Source organism: Aquila chrysaetos, chromosome 3, assembly GCF_900496995.4.
Source record: "Aquila chrysaetos chrysaetos chromosome 3, bAquChr1.4, whole genome shotgun sequence".
Classification (NCBI taxonomy): Eukaryota; Metazoa; Chordata; class Aves; order Accipitriformes; family Accipitridae; genus Aquila; species Aquila chrysaetos.
Genome location: NC_044006.1, coordinates 55,677,272 through 55,695,715, shown reverse-complemented (window position 1 = coordinate 55,695,715; position 18,444 = coordinate 55,677,272). Strand labels below are relative to the sequence as shown.

General features: G+C 36.9%; 1 protein-coding gene across 3 annotated transcripts in view; it reads left to right on the top strand.

The window, feature by feature from the left end:
• ITGA8 (integrin subunit alpha 8) overlaps positions 1-18,444 on the top strand; it is a 125,062-nt gene that overhangs the window by 11,539 nt on the left and 95,079 nt on the right. For all 3 annotated transcript variants that reach the window (XM_030010012.1, XM_030010011.1, XM_030010013.1), the window contains exons 3-11: positions 653-753; positions 3,422-3,545; positions 5,848-5,909; positions 6,930-6,975; positions 7,965-8,090; positions 9,225-9,269; positions 12,346-12,389; positions 13,386-13,442; positions 13,630-13,682. In XM_030010012.1, the coding sequence (XP_029865872.1) occupies positions 653-753; positions 3,422-3,545; positions 5,848-5,909; positions 6,930-6,975; positions 7,965-8,090; positions 9,225-9,269; positions 12,346-12,389; positions 13,386-13,442; positions 13,630-13,682 (658 nt within the window). The remainder of the gene's footprint in view (positions 1-652; positions 754-3,421; positions 3,546-5,847; positions 5,910-6,929; positions 6,976-7,964; positions 8,091-9,224; positions 9,270-12,345; positions 12,390-13,385; positions 13,443-13,629; positions 13,683-18,444) is intronic.

The window sequence follows — 18,444 nt, the reverse complement described above, 5'->3', positions numbered from 1 at the left end:
GAGGGTGAAAGGAAGGGTTGTCTGCTTTTTATTAAAACCTGAAATGCATTGTAATTGGCCTGAGTCTTTGCCCAGATGGCTTTTCTTATGCTGACATCTGCAAGAGTATATATAAAGCAACATTAAGAAGCTGTCTCTTGTGACAGTGTGTACACATGTAATTCTGTTAAAAACTAAGTCCTTTGCTTTCTGCAGTGTTGGTCTTTGCATAAGCATACTGAGAAATGTCATTTGTTTGACAAAAACTAATTATGGAACATGCTTTTTACATGGAAAGTTTCTACCACATATGAGAAAACTTTTTAGGAATTTTCACTCATTTTTGTACATTCTTGTTCATTCTTCATCATAAATTCCGGATAAACTTTTTTTTTTTGCAAGGGGAAACACTGAGTTTCTTCTTCCAGTCCTTTTTATTTTTTCTGAAGTTTAAGTGTAATTATTTTGAATTTTCACATGTGAATTTAAGCTGGTTTCCACTGACCAGTGAAAAGCTTAAATGGTGCTAGAACATCCATTTCCTATTAAGCTGGTAGGATGATGACAGTGGATGCAATGTAATATATCCATTAATCTGTTCACTTGTATCTGTAATTCACAGGATAATACTTTTTAAAATAAGCTGTCAACATACTGCTTCTTTCTTTGTCAGACAACAGGAAAATTAAAGTCAATGGCACCAGGGAACCTATTGAGTTTAAGACAAATCAGTGGTTTGGGGCAACAGTCAAAGCTCATAAAGAAAAAGTTGTGGTAAGTCTTATGCATTTGGTATTCATTTAGAGATAATGTGTATTTTTCTCAAACGTATATCTTTAATAGCACTCTATGTGTAGGTTATGGAAACAACTCTATGATTATGCATGAATTATAAAACAGATTATGTATATAACTCAGAAAGTGAAAGCAGTCTATAAAATCGGGTTGAACTGATCAAGTGAAGATGATCCCACTGCCATGTGAAAATAGCAGAATGCCATATTGTTATGGAAGTGAATGATGATTTTTTTAAAATAGATAATGGACATATTTTAGAGATACACAGTAACTGATAGCTAGATGCTATAAAATGTTTTGTATTATGAAGCTTTACTTGAAATGTTAAACAGAGAATGTAATGACAGCCAAGAACCTGTGCTGAAGGTCAATTAGTAAGAGAAAGCATTGACGTCTTTTGTCACATTTACATTGTTTTGAACAGCTATGTCATAGTTGTGGTAAAACAGCTGCAAAAAAGTCACAACAAAAAAGCTCCAAATCAAGATTGCTGTCAAAGTGCAATGTCTGTTTTCCAGTTTCACTGAACATTTTACCTGTATTGATAGAGTACCCCAGCAGGGGGCAAGTACTTTTATTGCTGAGTAAAGTAGTGGTGATGCTGCTTATACACAGACATTTTATATTTACAATTTATGCACTAAGGTTTACATTGAAAATGTCGCTGAAATAATTGTGATAAGAATAATTAGTTGTTTTATTAGTTTTTACAATTGCAAAGCAATAATTCATATCTTGGGATTTGCTTAAAACTTCCAATTATTACTTAAGGAGTCATAATGGAAGAACTATCTAATGGAAATGCTTCCCTTAAATAGTATGCCTTGTGATTAACCTAGAGAAGGATTTTGACATGAAACAGGTAATGAATAAAACGTCACCCTATTCTGTTACAGAGCTAGCATATACTGTTAATTGTGTCACTTGTGTCAGTGTTATCAGCTCTCAAAATTCCTATTCAGTGCCTTCATGTACCACTCTTTTGTACATGCACTCTGTTTAAAAGTTAATTACACAGAGAAAGTATTTGTAAGAATAAATATTATGTCACTTTTCTGAATTGTCAATGTAAAAATTCTAAAAATAGCCGAAAATTTTTCATTTTATGTACTCTACTAAACAACAGTTCACAAACTGGAGTAGAATTGTTCTTTACCACTGTTTGCTGAATCTTAAGCAAATGAGCATAAAACCTCATCATGACTGATGTGCTATGTCTGTACTGACCAAACTTTGGTTTGCTTCTGATAACTCTTCTCAGGTTTTCTGAAACAGAGATATAGTCAACACTTTTCAGGCAAAAACTTGAACATTGAAGCTAGAAAACTTTGTCTTTTAAGCTTTGTAGACTGAAAGGAGAGAAAAAGAAAATGTAATCTAGCTGTCAGAAATTTTTTTTAAACTACAAATGTGATAATAAACTGCATTAGGTTAACGTTTATGATTATATATAATACTTGTTTCAATCTGTCTTGCTCGATGTCAAATGTACCTAAAATCACCCTCACAGGACACATTTGGTGTACTCTGTACTCTGGTTTTGCTCTCTGGTATGTTTTAATCTGTAAGGTCTTCTAGGCAGGAGCACGTTAAGAGTCCCTGGTCCTTAAACCATAGTTCTAGAAGCTCTGACTTTTATGGTAAGCTCTGAGTAGCACAGTGGTTCATCTAGCTGGAACTGATTGCAGAACTAAGGCTTATACAGTAATGTGAATAATAACAATGCTTGCCAGAGGTAGACAGTTTCTGATTGGAAAAGTAAGACATTGTAGGACATGAATTTGTTTCTATCTTAAAGAGGCAAGGTTGTAGGGAGAGGTGGTGTCTTTTCCCCTCCAGCCAATTGAAAAGTTTTAGGGCACAGGAACCCCTGAAGAATTATTTGCATACCTGACAGCTTATCTTTTCTATTTTTCCAATTACTTGAATTGCTTTCAAAAAAGATAATCTCTCTCTACACAACTTGTATGTCTTTTATCCTTACACTGTCATGTTTGTAACACCACTACCATAACACAGATGATTAAATATTAGTTCACTAGCCAAAATTTGTTTAGCAAAAACCTGTTCACTGAGAGACTATTGAATACATTATAACTGTATCATCTTTCCAAAGATTTGAACCAGGGGTTTATAAGAAGGCAGACAATCTGATGATTGTGATAGACAATATGACACAACACTGACAAATCTCCTTCTGCTGAGTAGAATCATAGCAGTTCTACTGCAATGGCCATTATCTTAAGACATATCAAGACAGAAGTAGGAATGTCTTCAGCTGCATGTATGTGATCTACATTTTAAACTGTGGGATCAAGTCCTGTGGAGTGAGCAGTAACAGAGCGAACATATTACTTGTGAAGCAGACTTAGAGGGTATTTCTAACATATACTTAAATGTGAGTTGTAGTCCCTGACAGATTTCACCTGCTAAGGGCTATAAGTGAAAGACCAGACTATGCCTTTCAGGTTATAATGAAATTATAAGAAGCAGTGGTTGTGCATTTTCTTCTGTCAATATGCTATGATCATTGCTACATGAATGATGCAATACCAGAGAGAATCCTTGCACATTGTTAAAAACTACCTTTGCCAGATGCATGAGTGTGTGAAAGGCACGTGTGACATCATTTCTGTTTTGATAGGCTTGTGCTCCCTTATATCATTGGAGAACCCTTAAAGATAGCCCTGAGAAGGACCCTGTTGGCACCTGCTATGTAGCAATTCAGAACTTCAGTGCCTATGCTGAATATTCACCTTGTCGCAACAGTAAGTATTAATAGGAACAATCTTGTGTTGGAGGAATTGATACTGCACTCAGTGTTTTCATACTTTCAGTCTTCATGCAGTCTTGGTTGAATGAAGATTACTATATGATATTATTGCATTGGATGAGGGTTTAAAGAAAAATCGACACTAAATTATATGCCTGCAATTGGATGCTTTTTTGTATAATTGAAAGAGGAGAAATTAAGTAAATTAAGCTTATACAGTTATAGTGATGAGATGTAATTGGTTCAATTTAAATGGCTTTAAAATGTAGCAAACAGATCTAGATAAGAACCAGACAGCATTTTAAACCAATTACTCATGCTCATTCTGAGTATAAATCTCTCATCACAGGATCACCATCTGAAGACCAGGCCCTGCACGAACACATACAAGCCTGTATCACCATTCATGCCAATATCACCCACAATAGCTCATTTATGAAAGACTTCCAGCATGGAAGAAAGCTACACACATGAGCACTGCTGTTCCACACTCTTCTCTGTGCTGTTTTCAGGATGTGGTAGCAATCTCTTGGCCTTATTTCTTGGGGAATAGGGAAAAACAGCGCACATATATTTAGAACCAAGTTCAGTTACCTAGAAGTCTCCATAAAATGCCACACATTGGATTAAATCAGTTCTTCATCCAGTTCAGCTTCCTATGTCTAAGGCTTTATGATGATTATTAATACTCTAATTACCTCAGTGTTCTAAATTATTAAAATTAATATAAGTATCCAGTGACTTTACTGACGTTTGGACTGGGCTGGGTGTACGGCAGTTTCTGCACTCACAGATGATGTAATTGTTCTTTCAGCTACTTTTCTAAAGGTAATGTGTGTAAGATAGCAAATATGATGGGGTTAGCTATGCCTTCCAGGGGAAACCCTCACAGCAAAGCTATGATGTTGTTCAGTTTAGCTGAGATGGGTAGCTGTTTCAAGTTGTATGTGCTAGCCAGTAGCATGAGAAGTCTGAATGTCGTTCCTTGTCACAATACCCCTTCTACAGAGACCCTGCTACTGCAGCTAGCATTCTTGCCATGTGCACATGGGCTAATTTCAAAATACACCTTTTAACTGTTCCTCTAGTCCAAACTGTGCTCCTACCTTTGAGTTTCTCATGGATTATTTTGCCAAGAAAGTAACAGGCATTTTACAGAAAAAGTAGACACTTACTTCACATAATTAAACAGTCTCTTGCCTGTGAAAAGCTAGAGGCAGCATCAAGTCATGTAGCTGGATTTTCCTAACATCTGACAGGTGGATGATAATGTAGCCCAATAATGCTTTTCATGGTCTACCAGAAAATCTGCACACCTATAGCAACATGAGATATTTTCATGTACATTCAGTGTTACTCTGTGGCTTTCCTTTTCTCACATTGTAGTATAGCTCTAAACTGAGTTGTGCTGCCAAGTCTTTCTTTTAAAGCCTAATCCTTGTCCCTGGATGGACAGGTACAGAAAGAAGCTCAATCTGTAAGAAATGGTGACCATGAGATCTGCTTCATGTAATTCTGATGTCTCACCGGACTTTGCCAAAAGCTTATGCCATTTGAAGAGAGAGTTCAAGTGGCCATTCCTGCTCTCATTTTCCCAATCCTGCAGGCTTCCAGCACTTCAGCACTCATAGGAAAGCCCTAAAATGCATGCCAATACACTTTGTACAATTATATAATGATTTGGAAACTAGAAATAAAAATGAACAAAAGGAGGAAGGATGTTTTTGCATGTACAAATGTGCATCCAAAATTACATTACACTTCAGTCCTCATTGAGCAAGTGTGTGTCAATTAAAGGGCTGGCCCTTGTGAAGGACATGTGCCCCTTTCCCCTGCCATGGTACAGATAACTAAGATGTTGTCTGAACATTAACCCATGCTGATGCATCCACTATGTCAACATTTTTTGAGAATGCCTTAGTAAACACTTATTTTTGTGTTTATGGCAGAGCAGACTGTGGTGACCATTCTAGGATTTCTTGTTAAGTTGTTTACTTCTGTATCTCCAGCCAAATTCAAACTGAATCCCTGGTAGTTGTTGCAAAGGTTCTTCCTTGGCAGTGGGAGGAGAAAGTTCCAAGTAACTGGTCCTGTTTTTCAAAATCGTCACAAGGGGGCTGCATGTTCAGGGTCCTGTAGAAGGTCTTGATTTGCTCTGCCTCTTCTGAAAAAGAATACACCTCTTTTCACATATTCTGGTAGTTTTGCATTTACAGCCTTACAGCTCCAGGGGTGTGTAAGCTGTCTTCCACATGCACTGTGAAATCAATAAAATGCTTCTACCTTCATAATTGCAGGCAATGCAGATCCGGAAGGACAAGGCTTTTGTCAAGCAGGTTTCAGCTTAGATTTTTACAAGGTGAGATTCTGCTTCTGAAATACTTTGACCAAAGGTAATTCTAATATATCCCCAGTGTTCAAGCACTGTCTCAGTGATCAAAAGTTTATCGCCATGCTGTTTCATATGGAAAGTTTCGTGAAGTTGTTGCAAGCTCTTTCCTCCTTTGCAAGCTTCGAACTTTCTGGTTTCATTAATAAAAGAAATACTGCAGTCAGGACCTGTTGATCTCTTTGCAGCACTCCAATCTGACTCTGCTCAGTCTGTCTTAATAGATAATTAGGCAAAAATTTGTATGTGCTTCTATCTCAGTGTGTCCCACTTATAATGCTTTCCAGAGACCTGACTTTCAGGAAATAATGGGCAGGCACCAGCTAGTTTTTAAAAGTTAAAATAGCTTGTATAAGGATGCTTTTGGAGGCAGACTAGTCATTGAGTAAGACTGTTCTCTTACGGAGGTGAAAGTCAAAGGCTTAAGGGAAACAGCTAGTTGTTCTTATAAGCCAAGAGGGTCCGGAAACAACATTGTAGGCCAAAGAATAAACTTTGCAACTATTGTTAGTTACTGTTTGTGCCATTATTACAGCACCAGGACCTCACATAACTTTGGTCATTGCCATTGTTTTCAGTGTTCTGCAGCTACATTGTTATTCACATTATTAATAGCTGAGGAGTAAAGACCTCATTGTAGGGCAGACAAAAGTATATTTCTCTGTAAAGCATTACTGTTGCTTCATTGAATGTGAAGACCCTCTTATGCTGACTTTGTTTTGTTACAAATAATCAGGAATTTTTAGAATGCTGTTAGTGCTAAAAAAATTATGGCTTTCATTCAAGTGAAGATGCATAGGGTAATCTTAACTTTATTTAACTGTGGATTTTCCTGCACATCCATGCACCTACATCCTTTCCTTGAACAGGGCTATTCTCCTTTATCGTGATTCTGATATTCTTTTGGTCATTTAAATTGTTTTTCCCATGCATGCTTGATTTTGTTGTGTTCTTTTGTTGTGTAATTTTATTCAATTCTGCTTTTTGTAGAATGGAGACCTGATAGTAGGCGGGCCTGGTAGTTTTTATTGGCAAGGTATGTTCATCTGGCTGGTTAACTTGATCTAAGAAGTGAAGCAGAAAGTCTTGTGGAAAATGTTGTTCTAGATTTTCATTGTTTTCTCAGTTTAAGATAACCAGTCTCTGGTCTTATTTTCAACAAATATAAATCAGAAGAATTGCTTAACAAACAACTGAGAGTAAAAACCAGGGGAAATTTCAGGATGTAGGTTATTTAGGAAGTGAAACAAACAGAAATTATTTTTATGTTGGCATTTTAACACATTTGTCATTTAATTAATAAGCTGACTTTTTCCCTAGAAATACTGCAATTTTAATAATAGCTAATATTTGTACAGCAAATGTAATATTTTCAAAGTTTTTGTCACTATTTGTTTCTGAACACAACCTTTTATTGCTATCTGCATGTATTTTTAGTTCATTTGTGGCATCACTGTAGTTTCCAAGATGTAGTTTCTCATGTAGGTAAAACCTGAAATGGTTTTGGTAAAGGGTTAAAAGGGTATTTTTGCTTTAACTTGTTTTGACATGTATGATATAGCTGATTCCCAGATTCTGCCTACCAACTTCCCTGTTGTCAGCTTCATTGATGTGTGTTTTTACATTGCTGTTAAAGGAGGAAGATCTAGTTGATTATGATGGTAGGGAATTCATAGCTTTGAATTGTCCATTGAGAAATTACTTCCACTGGTCAACTACATTTGTACTGTACAGCATGAAAACGTAGCTGAGCCTGAAAATGCTTGACTCTAGTTTAAATCAGCACCTTGAAATGGGTCTGGAGATGTTTTTGTGGCGGTTCAATAGAGTCTCAAAGCCTTGTTTTATTGATATATGTGTACTCTTGAGACTTTTGGGATAATAATGGAGAAAGATTGAGAGAAGATGTCTGCTCTTTGCATCTGTGCTATATTATCCCTTCAGCTCTGATGTTCTGCTAGACCTGTGTTGTAGAAAGTGGCTGTCCTTTATGTCCCTTTTGTTTATGAAGTTGTTTGAATCCAGGTCAGGTAATCACTGCAAGTATTGCGGATATCATTGCAAATTATTCCTTCAAGGATATTCTGAGGAAACTGGCACGAGAGAAGCAAACAGGAGTGGCACCACCCTCGTATGATGACAATTACATGGGTAAGCTAAGCTCTATGTCAGTTAGCAATATTTCTAAAAGCATGGGTCTTATATAAATGTGAAAACAAGCCCTAATTTACTAATGTCCCACTTTTGAGAGGATTTAAATATGTTTTGCCGTAAGCACAACTGCAAATCAGTAGTTTGCTGTTACTTCAGTGGGATTATGAACATTCTTAAAATTATGCACAGCAACAGGGTTTGAAGGTAGAGATCTTAAATGGCTCATTAGGGTTCTTATTATTTGATCTTAAATAATTAAGCAGAAGTACAAATTTTTCCCATTTATATCTTTCTTCATTCCAAGATGATGGATTGAGTTTAAAGTATTTGAAGACTATTTAAATTTTTAATAGATAAAAGAAAATTCAGTTGTACAGTATTTTGTACAGTATTGCAAAAATACCCAATTTATTCTCACTAGTGTTTAAAAGATACAATTGAAGCAAGCAATAACAAAAGTCAGTTTGAAGATATTATGTAATAAATAAAAAAAAGGCTCTTTGTGTACCTTTTATTAGTACTGATCTCTAAGAATTTGCATGATAGTCACATGTCTCTGCATGTAAGAGTGTTTTTTCTTACATAATTATAGAAAAATGCAGTGGAATTTGAAGGCAAAGATGCATCCTTTCATCTCTGCCCATAGATTTGAAATTACAGTGCCTGATACAATCCAAAAGTCTTTACTCTGTCAACAGCAATTATCTCACAGGTTTACTAAACCTCCAGGAGGTACTTAACTGCATCTTTGGAAATCTGTCTTCCATATAGAGCTAAAACAGAATACTCACACATTACAGTACAGTAATGAAGACCTAAATTGTGTAAATACCTGTTAGGGCAAACCATCATAGTACCTGCTGTTTTTTCAGATAAATTATTAAGTATTAATGATTTAGAAGCTCATTTTTGGAGAAAAGGGATAGATTTATTATACACTCAGACCTACAGTTAATTTAGTCATAATAATGTGATAAACAATTTTCCTTTTTTCTACACAGTTTTAATATACTAATGTTAGAAAATTTGCATTCTGATGATCAGATGAACAGGCAAATCTGGTTGTCCTTGCATATTTTTTGAAAGAAATAGTTTATCAAGTTGTTTTGCTTGTACTTTATCTGTAAACAGGATACTCTGTGGCTGCTGGGGAATTTACTGGGGATTCTGAGCAAGGTAAGAAGCTATATACTTGAATGGAAACCATGTGGCTATGCACCTATTAAATTCCTCATATGGGGTCTCTATGCAGGAACATACCTTTTATGCATTTGAAACACTGGTGAGACTTAAGCTATCTGTACCCAGCATTCTCAGAGGCAAATATTTCCTTAGAAGGTCTGAATCTGTTGTTATGGTATCGTGCCCACGCATTTGTTCAGCAGTTATAGTTGTGACAACATGGTAGGTGGAGCCATCCAGGCTCACTTAATTTAGCCAGTTTGGTGACCAGTAGTAACAAGTGGAGCCATCAGTGCAGTCCTGTACAGTCTTGGTCCATACTCAAGTTACTCACCTGCATAGAGGCTGCTGGGCCTCAGCATCTGGCTGTCCAGATGCAATGTGGCTTGGAAATGTCTGTGTGTGCTGAAAGCGCACTTCTGACTGCCACATAAACATCACAGTCCAGGTTAGGAGATAACATTCAGCTGCTTCTGGACAAAGACGTGTCTACACTGGCATGGTAGCTCTTGTTGCTGAAAGCAGCTCTTGGCTCTATAAAAGTTTCCCTAGTTTCAGTTCATGTGCCTTAAGGGTGGGGTGCCTGGGGCAGTTCATTAGCTGACCCCTTTCATACATTATATTTTCCTGCACAGGCATAATGCAGTAAGAACAAGTTCCCTGTGCTTTTGCTCCTACCCCAAGCCTTATATTTAATAGCAGGAGACAGAAGAATTTAATTCCTTTTATTAAAACCTGGGCTTAGAGTGAGAGAAAACATTCTACAGGAAGATGAGATGTTCAAGTAGTCCCCTGAATTAGAAAAAGCTGAATGCACATGAATGTAAATGTCCAAATATAGAATCATGCCTCAGACTTTGTAATGGTTCTTGCTTGGATCAAGTAAGTTTGATACAGGACATATTTAGAATAATTTAGACAGCAACTGTCATCCACAGAGAACCAGACATCTCACACACTTAATAGCATTGCTTAAAAACATCATCACTGTGAAACCTTCACCTGAAATATTTAATGATCTGTAAAACACCACCTTCTAGGACACTACATTCATGATTTGATAAAGTAGAGCAACATGCACTGAGGAACAGGTTTTGACTAAAATGATAAATATTTTTTTAAATGAGAAGAATGTCATTACATAACTTAGAATTCAGTTCAAACACTGAGGTTCAAGTTGTTCCCTCTGGCAAAAGGTGACACATGATATTTATTAGTTTCACATGGCCAGGAAAAACTGCCCTGGAAGGTGGCAGCTCCAGTAACATAGTTCTGTAATTCTCTAAGGACAAAGTTAGAGCAATCCATCCTGCAGGGCCTAGGTTTAGCAGCAATAGTTCCTGGAACACCACTGTGGCTTTAACTAAATACCAACAAGACTTAAACTTCACTTAGTTGATGTGCTGAACTCATAGCACAAAGTGCTGTGGCAGGAGAACTAAAACCAAGCTGAATGTTCTCTGATTTTTAAGTTGTACAGTAAATTTTGTGGGTGCGTTAGAAATGGAACACTAGTTTTTCTATGTCTCTGCAAGTTGAATCCAGTGTAGAAGAAAACCTCCTGTCACAGCTGTCTGTTTGGTAGAGTATGTTGAAAATAATCAGTTATAAATAGAAATTTGTCCATGATTTAGGTATTTTCAGGTGTTCTGAAATTGTACAAGATTTTAAAACATATAGTTAGCTGAAAATATCTGTGATCCCTGGTGTTTCATACCTTAGGAGCTGTGTTTCTTGTGTAAGGCTGACAGTCTGTCAGAAAGTATTGCTTAAGGGGTAGCTTTCTTGAGGAGGTGAACAGCTCCATGGTCCAGACTCACAAAGCCAATAGAGACATAGTACATTTCTAGAAATGAACCCCGTTCCGCAGAACTGCTGCTGCTTAATCCCTGTAAAGTTAGTTTCCTGTCCTGTTGTAAAGTTAGTTTCCTGTCCTGTGCCATTCTGGGTTAAAAAAAATAATAAATGAAAATTTTGAGCTGAGTGCTATAATGTGGAAAAAAAGATGCATTCCTGGTAATGGAAGGCTGCAGCTACCTATATATATATATATATATATATATATATATATATATATATATTTTTTTTTTTTTTTTTTAATGCATACTCACATTTTTATAATGGATGGTTCTTGAATCAGTATGTCACATGAACGATTGGTACAAAGAATTGCATTGTTGGCTGACCTGGGAATCATCTTGTGTCCTGTTCAATCCTTCATTACTACTTCCATCTCCCCTTGACCAAACACAATCAACCACAGCGGAGTATATAAACCCAGAGAAGAACAGAGGAATGCTAGGTCAATACAAGCAGGTGTCTGAGGTGCTTTGGTATCTGAAGTTCCTGCTGCTGTCTTCTGATGTGGATATCCTAATGAGGGAAGGTTTATACAATAAGACTGCAGGCTGTGACTTTGCTCCTTTCTGCTTTTTTTTCCATTTTTTCCACTAGTTGTTTAAGATTTGACCATTGAGCAGAATTGTATCCTAGAATGCAGCTAGGTCCAATGTTTCATGTTCTTGTTGAATGGATTCCCCCAATGCCGCTCACAAAAAATTTCCTTGTAATGCTTTCAGATAGCCTGTGCAGAACTTGTCAAAACACTTTCATGGCATCAAGCCAAGTAACAGATGAGACAAACTGTTGTGCAACCAGAAAGAAAAGGGGTATTTGTAAGGACAATTGTGTTTAATTTCTGTACTGTAGTGTGTGATGCCACAACCAATTCTGGTTCCATCAATCCACAGCTGTCAGGTAACAAGCTGAATTGTACTTAGAGCTTTATTACACTGTGCTATGCTAAGTAATGCTCGGCAGAAAGAGATTTCTGGATGAGTGTATTCAACAGTTAAGATGTAATATATCATGCAACTAGATGCACTGAATGAATGTTAAAATCTTACGAATTAATGTCTTGAAGTGATTTGCAGGTGTTTCTGATAAGATTAAAACCCAAATTCCTAAGGGTTATATGTCAAGGAAGAATTTAAGTGGCGTGGGATGCATGTTGCATGCACCACTCAGATGACAGCATAACCAGTTCACTGCTGATCATTTATCTTTTCAGAGTTGGTTGCTGGAGTCCCGAGGGGAGCACAGAACTTTGGCTACGTATGTACTGGAGCCACATTTTATCCCTTTTATAGTGAGAATGCAGTCAGACCATTTGGAAGATTAAAGTCTACATTATATTTTCTGTCTCTTTGATCCCAAACCTTCTAATCAGAGAAAACTGCCACTGACTTTCACCCTCAGGCTTACCTGGCTGGGTTGAAATGCCTTACCAGTTTGGGCTTTGAATATTAAGCACTTAGTCCTTTCTGAAGTTTGTTTTCAATAGCCAATTACAAGCATACTTGGAGTGTGACTAGTATCACTATACCCACTGAGCTTTATCAGACCTGAGCTTACCCATAGGTTAGCATATTTCATATGCAATGCTGTGTCCACAGTGGAGAAAAGTCCAAGTTCAGATTATTCATACCCAGTGTTTATTTTCAGCGCTCTAAGTGTATACACTGAATACCAGATGCAGAGAGTCATGATACACCGTTAGAAGTGAAGGAAGAAAACAGTCTATGGGTGTGGATACATCTTTTACCTCATAGGAAAAAAAAGTTTCAGAACTAACCTGATTGGGAAACAGAGATCCCAGCCACAGACACATCTGCTAGTTTTGTGGACCCAAAACTCCTTGTGTCTCTGGAACTTATTCATACTATTTTTCAGAGAAAAGGTGTGTGTGTGTGTCTCATATATATATATATATGTATGTATGTATGCATATATTTCTTTATGTTCTAAGTTCATGGTTTCATGTGTACTAATGTCGTCACTGATTAGCTGATAGTCTGTGATTTCCTGCTGTTCACAGTGTCCAGTAAGGAAGGAAAATAGTCTTTTGCCCATTTTATTCATGGGGGACCTGAGACTCATAAAATCTTAGTGATTTGTTCAAGATTTTACAGGAAAACTGTGGTGAAATGAAAGAATTGTTTTTTCTTGGCCACTTGGACCATCCTTCAACGTGTCAAATTGGTTTGCAGTGATGTTATGCTGTAGCATCTCCATGTATGCTTGAAACTTTCCATATTTTTCTGTTACCAGGTCTCAATTATTAATTCTTCAGACTTGACCTTTATCCAGAACTTCACTGGTGAACAGGTAATGTCAAGCAACTATGTGATGAAATATTACTTCTCTAGAGGATATAGTTTCATTAACATAGTTTCAAGAATATATAAAATATTTTTTAGAATTAATGACCATAGAAACAAAGAGGATTATCAGTAAAAAAATTTTTTAAATTGATATCTGATATGAAAGCCTATCTGTTGTTTTTTATTTCCAGATGGCGTCTTATTTTGGGTACACTGTTGCAGTATCTGATGTTAACAATGATGGGTAGGTTACCAAATATATTCAGCTCCACTGAACATTCATAGAAGCAATGCCTGATATTTATTAATAAACATAGGTTTTCAGGTGCTTCATGCCTCAAAATGCTTCTCTTGGCTTCTCTGCTTTTCTAATTTTAACTGTTCACATAGGCTTATTTTTGTGCAATCAGAGTGGCACAAGTATTTGCAGGCCTAGTTTGGGTGAGTTTATCTTCCTAAATATTTATTCAAAGCAGCATGGCAGAGTGGGAATGACCAAATTCTTAGGAAACAGATCGAGGTAGAAGAACAGTGAATAAACAGTGCTAGCTACTGCGGGGAAGAGATAGGTGAAAGTCAAAAGTTCATTCTCCCATTCTCAAAAGCAGGTAAGTCTTCTCACATGTGGACTGTCCATAGCTTCGCTTCTCAATTTTAAAAGCTTTCCAATATCATCAGCTCCTCATTCCAGCACCTGCTGGTTGGGCATCCATTTTCACCATCCAGAGGACCAAAAAGTGTCTATGGCCCATAGTTGTTGACAGGCATTGTGCTTGTCTGAGGGAGAATGCTGCTCAGCTGCCAGGGTCATGCCTAAGACATTCGGGGATTTCGGGCCCTGTTGAACAAAATGCTTGCTAACTTTGAACTCATGTAAAGTCGGATTAAATACTTTGGAAGATCAGGACTTTAGTAAGTGATTATTGATACTAGCTTTCTAGCAAGGAGATACAGATGCCTGAAGCTCAGAGCCTTGGAAATCTGCCCAAAGGTGAGCCAGGATTATATTTAGAGCTGTGATATGCTCTTGCCTATTGCAAAATGTCTCAATGTGTCTACTTCATATTCTTTTCTTGTGATTATTTCTTATTAGGTGCTTAAACATACTGCATTAAATAATTTTTCTGGGCTAAATCATTGCTTCCCATCAGTGACTAGTGACCCTTTAAAGAGTGAGAAATACAAGAAAAGAGAAAAGTAATAAGGTGATAAAATATTATTGCAGTTCCAAAACAAAAACAAACAAACAGAAAAGCTTCAACAGTTTTTGTAGTGGCTTCATAGTACTCCAATCTTTCCAAGTTTCTGAGGTGAAATTTTGTCATAGTACCATAGCTTTTGAAAATTCCTATTTTTATGATATACAGAGTCAGGGTTCCTTTATTCCTACCATAATGCATTACTAATGTGAAAGGGTGGAGAAACATTAATCTAAGTTACAATAGACACTCATTAGACTTTCGGGGAACTTGCTATTTAACTTCTCACTGAACCAAACTATTTCCTGGGCAGGTTATTTCCTGTGGACCATAGGGTTACTTGGCAGGTCTCATATTTTCTGTGTACCTCTAAGACCACAGTTTATGTCAATAATATAATCAAACTGCTGTTGAGGCTTGTGTGGTCTCCCAGTATATATCTTAAAAGAAATCTAATGACTCTCTCTGAGATCCAAACATCCCACAGAAAACAAAACACAAAAAGCTCTACTTGATAAACATGTCTGATTAGATATGTAGTCTGTCTTTGTTAGTTTGCACATACAGTCGATAGAAATATTTATCTGAAAGGGAGAGTAAAACAGAGAGAGGAAAAAAAAAAAGCAAAAGGGAAATGACCACTTCAAATTCCTTGCGTTTTTTGTGCAGCTAAGGATAAAGGAGGTAGTGATGGCCTTATCAGTATGAGAAACCTGATTAAGTTACATGCTGAAAAGATTAATAGGGATGATGATTTGCTGTAATAAGATTGAAGACATGGCTCAAAGATTAGGCTCATCCTGGGAAAAAAGTTCTGTAGACCTTCTGCTCCAGCAGTCCTGCAGGTGTTCCAGAGTGACTCTTGCAGTTTTATCTGCACCACATCAGGATTGTAGGCAGAACAGGGAAATTGAGGATATTGTTTGAACTACTGTTTAGTTGCTGCTGCTAATAATGAGAAATCCACAATGAAACTTAACAACAAGCTTTGCCATCAACTTACAGACTACATTCCCAGTAAAGAGGAAAGAAGAGAACACTTTCAATTTAGACTGAAACAGTCCAATAAAATAGTGGAATAAACTGTTTACTGGTCTTTTATTTGGCCTATATCAAAGCTTCCCATAGTTATACTTTGACCTCTTGACATTTCCCATACTCCTGCTTTTTATTACTCGGCAGGATACAAAGAAACTGCATACAGTCTCAGCAGGTGGTCAGCTTGTTCTTTTTAAAGATTTTTTTTTTATCAGAAGGGAAGCAATACTGGCTGGTTACCTTTCTGTGCTGGAACAAAAACAAACATATAATTTATGTGAACTGCAACATCTTAGTGCAGTAATGAAATAAATCTAACGAACCAGTTCAAAATACCACTGCAAACTGAACTGCACTTTATGGTTTAATATTACTGTCCAGGGGCTTTTGATTTTCCTTTGCTTTTATGGCCTTTTAAAGGGGATCACATCAACCTGAATTTGGCTCAGAACTCCAATTTTGTAAATATAAACTCCTACAATTTAAAAGCCAGTTGAAATATCCTCCTTCACCAGCAAAAATGCATGATTCTAATCACATAAGTATTTATAACCCAACAAGTGACCCCCCCTTGACTGCTTGATGTCTAAATACTTAAACTGTAGGAGCTGGAAGGTAAAGCTGACTGTAAAGCATGGTAAGTAGCAATTGCTTGCTTATTACCCACTTGGAGAGAAACCAGGAATAAGTAAATGAAGATCAAAGAGAGAGCAGGGTAGGTGAAGAATCCTTCCTCTCTGGTTATAGTACACTGCTGTGACAGTGCGAAAAACCAAACCCAAACCCCTAGAATTGCCTGAGGGAGAATTCCTTCTTGCACAGGACTAGCTGAAGCAGCTTGCTTCGACCTACAGAGCTTGGCACCGACAGAGAAGGGGGAAGATCAAGGGGGTGAGGAAAGGAAGGCTTTGGTGTGGGTGGGACATGCTAAGACCTGGAGGGAAGGCAAACTAAATGCTGAGGGTGTTCCAGGTAGCTCTGCTGCCTGTAACCAGTTTAGAAATAGGTCAATGTAATTTAGATGACTGCCTTCCTCCCACCTTTCCCTCAGCACATCAGAAGGCGAGACATCTTAGCTACTGGTTTCTGGTCCTTGCTGCCTGGACTGTTCATGCATTTTATACAGTCATTGTCATTTGTTTTAACAAAGTAGAAATTTTCCTAGAAAAATAACCCAGCACTGTGCACTTCCAGCTGAGATGCTGAGATCCCTGAACAACAGACACCAGCTCCTGTCTGCTTGCTTTCTGTCTCACCTGTTGAATCTTGTATTCTGGGTTAGGCTATTGCTTAGAGAATTTTAGGCCACTGTGGGTGATAAATAGCCTGCCTCTCTCTGCACCATTTTAGAAACTCTGGATATTGCTCTATGGACCAGAGTTTTAAAGGTATCTAGGTATCTACTTATTTTACATTGATGTACTGGGAGCTTCCTGACTCTGAATCTTTTGGTTCCTTACCACCTCTAAAAAAAATCTTCCCTTAGTCTTACAATCCTTCACTTGTAAAATATTCATTGGAGCCAAGCTCATCTTTTACTTCATGGTTTATACAGCACATAACACTATGGGGTCCCAATCTTACTGTGAATATCTGGACTGCTATGTAATATAATAATTGATGATAGTGCTACTGTGTAATGCTTTTAGTACATGGCACACGTAAAATAACTTGTAATAAAAAGAACATTCATGATCTGTTTTTGTTGTTGCTATTGTTTCATGGCAACCATTTCAGCTGACATTCTGTCCAAACCATGAACATCTTCCACTAGTAGAGGAGGACTTTTGATGTTTAGTGTGAAAGGAAAATCCTACCTGTGATGTCAAGCAGTGTCTGCTTCCTTCCTTTTTTAGTTATTCATGCCATGGGGTAAAATCTGACATATAAAGAATAGAACAACTGTACCAAAGTGACTTAATATTTTGGATTACAGTTTCCTTTATGGAAACATACTATAAAACTTCATAGAAAAATAACATTTCTAGAAGTACTTTGTCACAATTTATAGAATGTTTAAGTTCTACAATGTGATTAAAAGGCTTGTAGATGAGATATTCTGTACTAAATTCTATGGTATATATCTTAGAACCATAGTATATATGTATGGTAAAGTAGTAGCTGAGCTACTCCTAAATCATACAGGGTTTTTTTCTATCAGAATTGGGAAAAACAATGTAGTGCAATTTTACTAATTGGTTTACTGATGGATAAAGCCTTTGTGAAAACATCGCTATTAGGAATATGATGAATTGAGAGTAGAAAGTTTTCTACAAGTTTTACAAAGTTTGAACAAAGTTTCATGTTAGAGCAAGTGAATATGTTTTCCAAATTAAAAATCCTGGGATCAAGTAGTACTAGTTATTTGCAGTACCAGAGTTCCTTAATATGGATGACCAATGTCCACTGAATATAATGGGAATTGTCCTATTAGTTTACACAGGCTTGAGCAACCTTCAGAAATTAATACTATCATTTCATATCTCAGAATAATCTATTAAGAATATTTCTGTTTGTTATGTGTCTACCAATCTTGCTTGATTTTATTCTTTACTGTCCAGTAAAGGGTCTTTTTTTCCTGCTAAATAAATGTTGGTAACGTTTCAAAACACCCCCATTTAGAACAACATGCAAAATGTCCTTTGATTAGTCTGTCTTCTTTTACTGATTCTTCTTGGAGTAGAAAAATGGACAGAAGGACTTTTCCTTCTAAGCTTCATATTTTTGTGATTTTATGATGTCCTTTCTCTTTAATACTTAACACAGCAA